Source organism: Oncorhynchus kisutch, linkage group LG14 (assembly GCF_002021735.2).
Source record: "Oncorhynchus kisutch isolate 150728-3 linkage group LG14, Okis_V2, whole genome shotgun sequence".
NCBI classification, from domain to species: Eukaryota; Metazoa; Chordata; class Actinopteri; order Salmoniformes; family Salmonidae; genus Oncorhynchus; species Oncorhynchus kisutch.
Genome location: NC_034187.2, coordinates 17,383,935 through 17,393,543, shown reverse-complemented (window position 1 = coordinate 17,393,543; position 9,609 = coordinate 17,383,935). Strand labels below are relative to the sequence as shown.

The window sequence follows — 9,609 nt, the reverse complement described above, 5'->3', positions numbered from 1 at the left end:
TAGTGCAACTTTAAGGTCAGCAATACATACACTTTTATGTTTGACTAATATGTACTTAAATAGTTATTATTAACATATACATTGTATTTACAGATCCTTCCTTGGAAGTCATTGTTACTGTACAGTTTACACATGCTATTTATCCACCGGCTCATTGACTGAATGTTTTAAACTGATCAGCCCTACTGTGTCTATCTTTGTAGGGAAATTAAAACCCTACACCCTTTCTGCATGGAGGAATCAGTGGAGGAGGCCGTAGTTGATGCCCAATTCATGTCCAAATTTCCCCAGTAAGTTGGAAGTCTTATTTAACCCATTCATTGAGGACATTAAGTGATTTAAAACATTGCTTATTTAAATCACCAAGATCATTTTCAGAGTTTGCATAGTTGTTGATGTCCTTTGATACTTGTTAGCCCGGCCTAGTGCTGCTTACGAAACCAACTCAATGAACGGAGCAAGACTAAAACTTTGCATAGATAGAGAGAACAAAGGCAAAGTCTTCTCATCCTTTGTTGATTTCAAAAAAGCCTTCGACTCAATCTGGCATGAGGGTCTGCTATACAAACTGATGGAAAGTGGTGTTGGTGGTAAAACATTCGACATTATAAAATCCATGTACACAAACAACAAGTGTGCGGTTAAAATTGGCAAAAAACACACACATTTCTTCACACAGGGTCGTGGGGTTAGACAGGGATGCAGCTTAAGCCCCACCCTCTTCAACATATATATCAACGAATTGGCGAGGGCACTAGAAAAGTCTGCAGCACCCGGCCTCCCCCTGCTAGAATCCGAAGTCAAATGTCTGCTGTTTGCTGATGATCTGGTGCTTCTGTCACCAACCAAGGAGGGCCTACAGCAGCACCTAGATCTTATGCACAGATTCTGTCAGACCTGGGCCCTGACAGTAAATCTCAGTAAGACCAAAATAATGGTGTTCCAAAAAAGGTCCAGTCACCAGGACCACAAATACAAATTCCATCTAGACACTGTTGCCCTAGAGCACACAAAAAACTATACATACCTTGGCCTAAACATCAGCACCACAGGTAACTTCCACAAAGCTGTGAACGATCTGAGAGACAAGGCAAGAAGGGCATTCTATGCCATCAAAAGAAACATAAATTTCAACATACCAATTAGGATCTGGCTAAAAATACTTGAATCAGTCATAGAGCCCATTGCCCTTTATGGTTGTGAGGTCTGGGGTCCGCTCACCAACCAAGACTTCACAAAATGGGACAAACACCAAATTGAGACTCTGCACGCAGAATTCTGCAAAAATATCCTCCGTGTACAACGTAGAACACCAAATAATGCATGCAGAGCAGAATTAGGCCGATACCCACTAATTATCAAAATCCAGAAAAGAGCTGTTAAATTCTACAACCACCTAAAAGGAAGCGATTCACAAACCTTCCATAACAAAGCCATCACCTACAGAGAGATGAACCTGGAGAAGAGTCCCCTAAGCAAGCTGGTCCTGGGGCTCTGTTCACAAACACAAACACACACTACAGAGCCCCAGGACAGCAGCACAATTAGACCCAACCAAATCATGAGAAAACAAAAAGATAACTACTTAACACATTGGAAAGAATTAACAAAAAAACAGAGCAAACTAGAATGCTATTTGGCCCTACACAGAGAGTACACAGCGGCAGAATACCTGACCACTGTGACTGACCCAAAATTAAGGAAAGCCTTGACTATGTACAGACTCAGTGAGCATAGCCTTGCTATTGAGAAAGGCCGCCGTAGGCAGACTTGGCTCTCAAGAGAAGACAGGCTATGTGCTCACTGCCCACAAAATGAGGTGGAAACTGAGCTGCACTTCCTAACCTCCTGCCCAATGTATGACCATATTAGAGAGACATATTTCCCTCAGATTACACAGATCCACAAAGAATTCGAAAACAAATCCAATTTTGAAAAACTCCCATATCTACTGGGTGAAATTCCACAGTGTGCCATCACAGCAGCAAGATTTGTGACCTGTTGCCACGAGAAAAGGGCAACCAGTGAAGAACAAACACCATTGTAAATACAACCCATATTTATGCTTATTTATTTTATCTTGTGTCCTTTAGCCATTTGTACATTGTTAGAACACTGTATATATATATAATATGACATTTGTAATGTCTTTACTGTTTTGAAACTTATGTATGTGTAATGTTTACTGTTGATTTTTGTTGTTTTTCACTTTATATATTCACTTTGTATGTTGTCTACCTCACTTGCTTTGGCAATGTTAACACATGTTTCCCATGCCAATAAAGCCCTTGAATTGAATTGAATTGAGAGAGAGGAAGAGAGAGAGAGAGAGAGAGAGAGAGAGAGGGGAAGAGCGAGAGAGAGAGAGAGAGAGAGAGAGAGAGAGAGAGAGAGAGAGAGAGAGAGAGAGAGAGAGAGAGGGGAAGAGAGAGGAAGAGCGAGAGAGAGAGAGAGAGAGAGAGAGAGAGAGAGAGAGAGAGAGAGAGAGAGAGAGAGGCTGAGGGGAGTGCTGTGGGATTATTTCAAATAATCTTTGAAGAGGTAGGGTTTCAGATGTTTTCGAAAGATGGGATGATCTGCTGTCCTAGTTCCAGGGGGAAGATGGTTCCACCATTGGTGTGCCAGGTCAGAGCAGAGCTTGGACTGGGAGCTGACCTCCCTTAAGGGTGGGAGGACCAAGTGACCAGAGGTGGCAGAACGGAGTCCTCGGGTTGTGGTGAAGGGTTTGAGCATAGCCTGAAGGTAGGGAGGGGCAGTTCCTCTTGCTGCTCCCTAGGCAAATACCATGGTCTTGTAGTGACAGAAAGGAAGAGAGGATAGGATGATAGGTCCTCCGGAAGTTTATTTTACCTCAATTTTCGCTCAGCTGTCAGGGCATTGTTCTGTAAGCTCACAATGAGTCACTCAGTCATTCTATCACCCCACAGTAAGTTAGTGGAAACAGATTAAGTAGGTATAGTCAGTCAGAGAGAGGTGTGATGCTGGGCACGGGATAACAGGACATGTAAATAAATTGTTCGCTGGCGCTGTTGCCCGGCTGCTAGCTGTGGAGAGAATTGAGTCCCCCACTGAGAGTAGAGGGAGAAAGCAGGCGGTACTCTCTCTCTCTCACTCACTCTCTCGCTCTCTTTCTTTCTCTTTCTCTGCTCTCTTTATCTCTCTCTCTCTTTATCTCTCTCTCTATGTCTCTCTCGCTCTCTCTCTCTATCTCTCTCTCTTTCTCTCTCTCTCTCTTTATCTCTCTTTATCTCTCTCTCTCGCTCTCTCTGCACTCTCTTTACCTCTCCCCCCTCCCCCCTCTCTACTCTCTATATCTTTCTCTCTCTATGCTCTGACTGCGCTCTTTCTCTCTCTCTCTCTCTCTCTCTCTCTCTCTCTCTCTCTCTCTCTCTCTCTCTCTCTCTCTCTCTCTCTCTCTCTCTCTCTCCGTTCCCTCCATCAGAGCAAATTCATCATGCCTCTGGCACTTCACCATCTCTTGCCAGCCATTCAGATTAGTCCTCATAAAGACAGATCCAGAGCAGAGCAAAGCTATGTTTCCCACAGAGAGAACTCTAACTGACCGTGATTGCAAAATGCTGCTCACCCAAAGTTATTCTCCTTTCCAGACATATTGCTAGGCAGAGCTTAACAATATGTACTCTTTTATCTTTGTTTATGGAACATGTGTGGGATTGAGAGAGGGAAATATTTTTCTCTGTTCAATAAGAGTTATCATAGTCATCATACTTAAGAGGGAGGGAGGAGAAGGAGGGAGAGAGAGGGAAGGGAGGCTTTTCTCCTCTCCCCTCCTCTCCTCTCTTTTCCTCTCTTCTCCTGCTTGGTCTGGCTGGCAGTTATTTGTCAGACAGCTTCATCCCTATGTGTCAACACAGTAACACTTAAACACTGGGCTGGGTTGGGTTGAACACTCACTGTCCAACAGCAGTATGTCTGCTCACTTCCTCACCTCTCTGTTCAACACATGGGTTCTGGACCAGTACTACTGTATGGCTAGAAGGTTTTGCTGGTCAGCCAGGCCCAGCAGGGTCCAGAGTTTTCCCTGGTCATGCCATGATGTGGCCCTAGACATAGGGTGTCTTCACTATTCACCCAGATACAGTACGTACAGTGCATTCGGAAAGTATTCAGACCCTTGATTTTTTCCACATTTTGTTACGTTACAGCCTTCTTCTAAAATTTATTAAATAGCTGTTTTCCCTCGTCAATATATACACAATGACTCATAATTACAACGCACATTTTGCCAAATGTATTAAACATAAAAAACTGAAATATCACATTTACATAAGTATTCAGACCCTTTACTCAGTACTTTGTTGAAGCACCTTTGGTATTGAAGCACCTTTGACAGTGATTACAGCTCGAGTCTTCTTGGGTATGACACTACAAGCTTGGCACACCTGTATTTGGGGAGTTTCTCCCATTTTTCTCTGCAGATCCTCTCAAGCTCTGTCAGGTTGGATGGGGAGCGTCGCTGCACAGCTATTTTCAGGTCTCTCCAGAGATCTTTGCTCGGGTTCAAGTCCGGGCTCTGGCTGGGCCACTCAAGGACATTCAGAGACTTGTCCCGAAGCCACTCCTGCATTGTCTTGGCTGTTTGCTTAGGGTCATTGTCCTGTTGGAAGGTGAGCCTTCGCGCCAGCCTGAAGTCATGAGTGCTCTGAAGCAGGTTTTCATCAAGAATCTATCTGTACTTTGCTCCGTTCATCTTTCCCTCAATCCTAACTAGTCTCCCAGTCCCTTCCGATGAAAAACATCCCCACAGCATGATGCTGCCACCACCAAGCCAGGTTTCCTCGAGACGTGACGCTTGGCATTCAGGCCAAAGAGTTCAATCTTGGTTTCATCCGACCAGAGAATTTTGTTTCTCATGGTCTGAGAGTCCTTTAGGTGCCTTTTGGCAAACTCCAAGCGGACTGTCATGTGCCTTTTACTGAGGAGTGGCTTCCGTCTGGCCACTCTACCATAAAGGCCTGATTGGTGCAGTGCTGCAGAGATGGTTGTTCTTTTGGAAGGTTTTCCCATCTCCACAGAGGAACTCTAGAGCTCTGTCAGAGTGACCATCGGATTCCTGGTCACCTCCCTGATCAAGGCCCTTCTCCCCCGAAGGAAGAGTCTTGGTGGTTCCAAACTTTTTCCATTTAAGAGTGATGGAGGCCACTGTGTTCTTGGGGACCTTCAATGTTGTAGAATTTTTTTTGTAGCCTTTTGCATCGCAGTGCCATCTGTGCCACTAGAGATTCTGGGTTCGAGTCCAGGCTCTGTCACAGCCGGCGGCGACCGGGATACCCGTCGTCCAGGTTAGTGGAGAGTTTGGTATGTCCTTGTCCCATCGTGCACTAGCGAATCCTGTGGTGGGCCATATGCAGTGCACGCTGGCACAGCGCCAGGTGTACGGTGTTTCCTCTGACACATTGGTGCGCTGGCTTCTGGGTTAAGTGGGCATTGTGTCAAGAAGCAGTACGGCTTGGTTGGGTTGTGTTTTGGAGGATGCACGGCTTTCGACCTTCGCCTCTCCCGAGTCCGTATGGGAGTTGCAGCGAAGAGACAAGACTGTAACTACCAATTGGATACCACAAAATTGGGGAGAAAAAGGAAGATCTGTGCTTTGACACAATCCTGTCTCGGAGGTCTACGGACAATTCCTTCGACCTCATGGCTTGGTTTTTGCTCTGACATGCACTGTCAAGTGTGGGACCTTATACAGACAGGTGTGTGCCTTTCCAAATCATGTCCAATCAATTGAATTTACAAAAGCTGAAGAACATACACACATCCAGGTACTTTCCACAGGAGCTGGAGTTGTAGTCAAACTCATGGAAAACAGAAAGGAAAACACTGCACAATCAATTGAATTTACCACAGGTGGACTCCAAAGTTGTAGAAACATCTCAAGGATGATCAATGGAAACAGGATGCACCTGAGCACAATTTTGAGTCTCATAGCAAAGGGTCTGAATACTTATGTAAATAAGGTATTTCTGTTTTTTATTTTGAATAAATTGGCAAACATTTGTAAAAACCTGTTTTCGTTTTGTCGTTATGGCGTATTTTGTGTAGATTTACGAGGGAAAAAAATATTTAATACATTTTAGAATAAGGCTGGAACGTAACAAAATGTGGAAAACGTCAAGGGGTCTGAATGCTCACCCAATGTACTGTACTGGTGCACCAGGTGGCATCGCTTCTCTGGCATCGCTTCACCACAGGTTAATTGTTTGTAGATAAACTCTTTAAAAAATGTTTAAGGAGTGGATCAGTTTAATATTGCGGAAAGAATGTTGCTTCCATCAATGTAATTGTCTGCATCATTTCCAATCCCCCATATATTTTTGGGGTAAATATATATATCCATACACGCATGCATACATATACACATATATACATACACATACCTATATAGACATACATATACACATATATACATACACATACCTATATAGACATACATATACACATATATACATACACATACCTATATAGACATACATATACACATATATACATACACATACCTATATAGACATACATATACACATATATACATACACATACCTATATAGACATACATATACACATATATACATACACATACCTATATAGACATACATATACACATATATACATACACATACCTATATAGACATACATATACACATATATACATACACATACCTATATAGACATACATATACACATATATACATACACATACCTATATAGACATACATACTTAAAAAAAAGAATATACCTTTATTATTATTCCCCGCAAACCCTTCCACCGATCCCCCAATTGGAGTAAACTAGCTTTTACCTTCAATTTATACGTCTTATACACATTTTACATACACAGTATATTTTACAATAGTTATATTTAGTTTGTTTTTAGTCCTTCCTCTATTTCTGATGTCCATCCAGTTTGATTTCTATTTGTAACTGTGCTATTTCACAAATGTTCTGAACCTATATACATTTTACAGTATGTTCTACATGTTTTACCTTGTTATTAGTCCCACCCTTCAGCTCCATTCAACCCCTCCCATCTACCTCTCAACATCATCCATTTTGGATTTCTATTTGCCATATATTTTTCAACTGTACTGTTGTGTTTCACAAAATAATTGAATCTTTCTATTCTCATAGCTTCTACGGATTGTAAATTAAAAATCTTTTTTTTTGCTAAAATAATAATTATATTATTGATTGATTGACTATGGCTTTTCAAATCACCCAGTATTGCTATCTGTGCGTTAGTTCTAGGCAAATGTTGCAATTCTTCAGCCATTCCTGGACCTGTGACCAAAAACGAGCTACATATGGACAATACCAAAATAAATGATCTAATGACTCTGCCTCCTCACAGCAGAATCTGCAGAGCTGGGAAGATTGTATCCCCCATATTTTGAACATTCTATTAGTTGCAAGAATTTTGTATAGTAATTTAAATTGAAAAATTTGAAGTTTTGAATCTGGCATTGTTTTGCTATCAATTCATAAAAAGATAAACTCTTTTGTGGTAGCCATTGGCCAAGATCTGATACATTCTTGATCTGTTTCTAGACTCTTGATAATTATAATAAAACAATTTTTTGGAAGACTAGCCTGCATTGCAGTGCACCTGGCTGGTTGGTAGACTTCCTTCTCTTCCACTTTACCAGATGTTTGTGCACCTTATGTAATCTCCCCGGGGGGGGAGAAAAAAAGAGAAATCATTTGATTTATATTTTATTGTTCATTAGTAAGCCTAACACACCAGAAGTAGTGACAAGTTTGTTGTGTCAAATTCAGGTTTGATCTCTGCTTGTTGTGACATGAACCCACAGATCATCTCCCAGATGATGAAAGCAGCAGTCTGCGCCAGCGTTGTTCACTGTTTCCACATCTCTGCTGCTGCCTGCAGGGCCCTGACACTCACTCTCTCCTCTCCTCCTCTCTCTAAATCCTCTCCATGCTGTTTCTTTCTGTACATAATCCACAATTAAGGTGAGACCTTGTAGTTAACAGTACGGCACGGTACTCCAGCATGGGGGAAGGTTTTTATATCTCTTTATTTTAGAAACCGTAGCAAAGCAAAGCGATGCAAAGCAGGAGGAAATTGCAGGTCTCAGAAACATTTTGTGGTGGCATGTTTTAGTAAAAGGCTGTCAACAAAATGAGCAAGGAGTCTTGTTCTGTGACCTTTAGCAAGGAGACTTGTTCGATCTCCTTTAGCAAGGAGTCTTGTTCTGTGACCTTTAGCAAGGAGACTTGTTCAATCTCCTTTAGCAAGGAGACTTGTTCTGTGAGCTTTAGCAAGGAGACATGTTCTGTGAACTTTAGCAAGGTGACTTGTTCAATGAACTTTAGCAAGGATACTTGTTCTGTGCCCTTTAGCAAGGAGACTTGTTCTATGACCTTTAGCAAAGAGACTTGTTCTATTTAGCAAGGAGTTGTTCTATGACTTTTAGCAAGGATACTTGTTCTGTGACCTTTAGCAAGGATACTTGTTCTGTGTCCTTTAGCAAGGAGGATGTTCTGTGACCTTTAACAAGGAGACTTGTTCCATGACCTTTAGCAAAGAGACTTGTTCTATGACCTTTAGCAAAGAGACGTGTTCTATGACCTTTAGCAAGGAGACTTGTTCTAATCACCATTAGCAAAGAGACTTGTTCTATGACCTTTAGCCAAGAGACTTGTTCTATGACCTTTAGCAAGGAGACTTGTTCTAATCACCTTTAGCAAAGAGACTTGTTCTATGACCTTTAGCAAAGAGACTTGTTCTAATCACCTTTAGCAAAGAGACTTGTTCTATAACCTTTAGCAAAGAGACTTGTTCTATCACCTTTAGCAAGGAAACTTGTTCTATCACCTTTAGCAAAGAGACGTGTTCTATGACCTTTAGCAAAGAGACGTGTTCTATGACCTTTAGCAAGGAGACTTGTTCTATGACCTTTAACAAAGAGACGTGTTCTATCGCCTTTAGCAAGGAGACTTGTTCTATCACCTTTAGCAAAGAGACGTGTTCTATGACCTTTAGCAAAGAGACTTGTTCTATGACCTTTAGCAAGGAGACTTGTTCTATCACCTTTAGCAAAGAGACTTGTTCTATGACCTTTAGCAAAGAGACGTGTTCTATGACCTTTAGCAAAGAGACGTGTTCTATGACCTTTAGCAAAGAGACTTGTTCTATGACCTTTAGCAAGGAGACTTGTTCTATCACCTTTAGCAAAGAGACTTGTTCTATGACCTTTAGGCAACTTGTATTCTGCTGAGCTGGATCTAGTATTATCACAAATCAGCAGTTGCATGTCAGCAGCGCTACAGTTAGCTGTACATTGCGTTACTAAAAATGGTTAACTGTCAAATGCTTAATTGTGTTTGTTTACTAAGCAGAGTTGTAAATGGAAAAATCTGTTTTATGATTACCTGTCAAAACCTCTTTTCATCTATATGTGAGATTGGTCAACATCCATTTACAATTGTTGAAATACAATTAAAATAATTTATAATCACATGATTTCCTTTTTGTAATGGTTGCGTTATGTAAACATGACTAAATCTTAGCCCACTCAAAACGTTCAGCATGGCTAGGCAAAGTCAGGAAATCCCTTGTGCTTATATCCCTTT

The 9,609-nt window shown here is 41.6% G+C and overlaps 1 protein-coding gene across 1 annotated transcript in view; it reads left to right on the top strand.

The window, feature by feature from the left end:
* Positions 1-207: 207 nt before the first annotated feature.
* Positions 208-9,609, top strand: part of LOC109904582 (neuronal PAS domain-containing protein 3) — a 332,747-nt gene continuing 323,345 nt past the window's right edge. Inside the window, exon 1 of the mRNA XM_031787943.1 lies at positions 208-290. Within this exon, the coding sequence (XP_031643803.1) occupies positions 232-290 (59 nt within the window). The 5' untranslated portion in view covers positions 208-231. The remainder of the gene's footprint in view (positions 291-9,609) is intronic.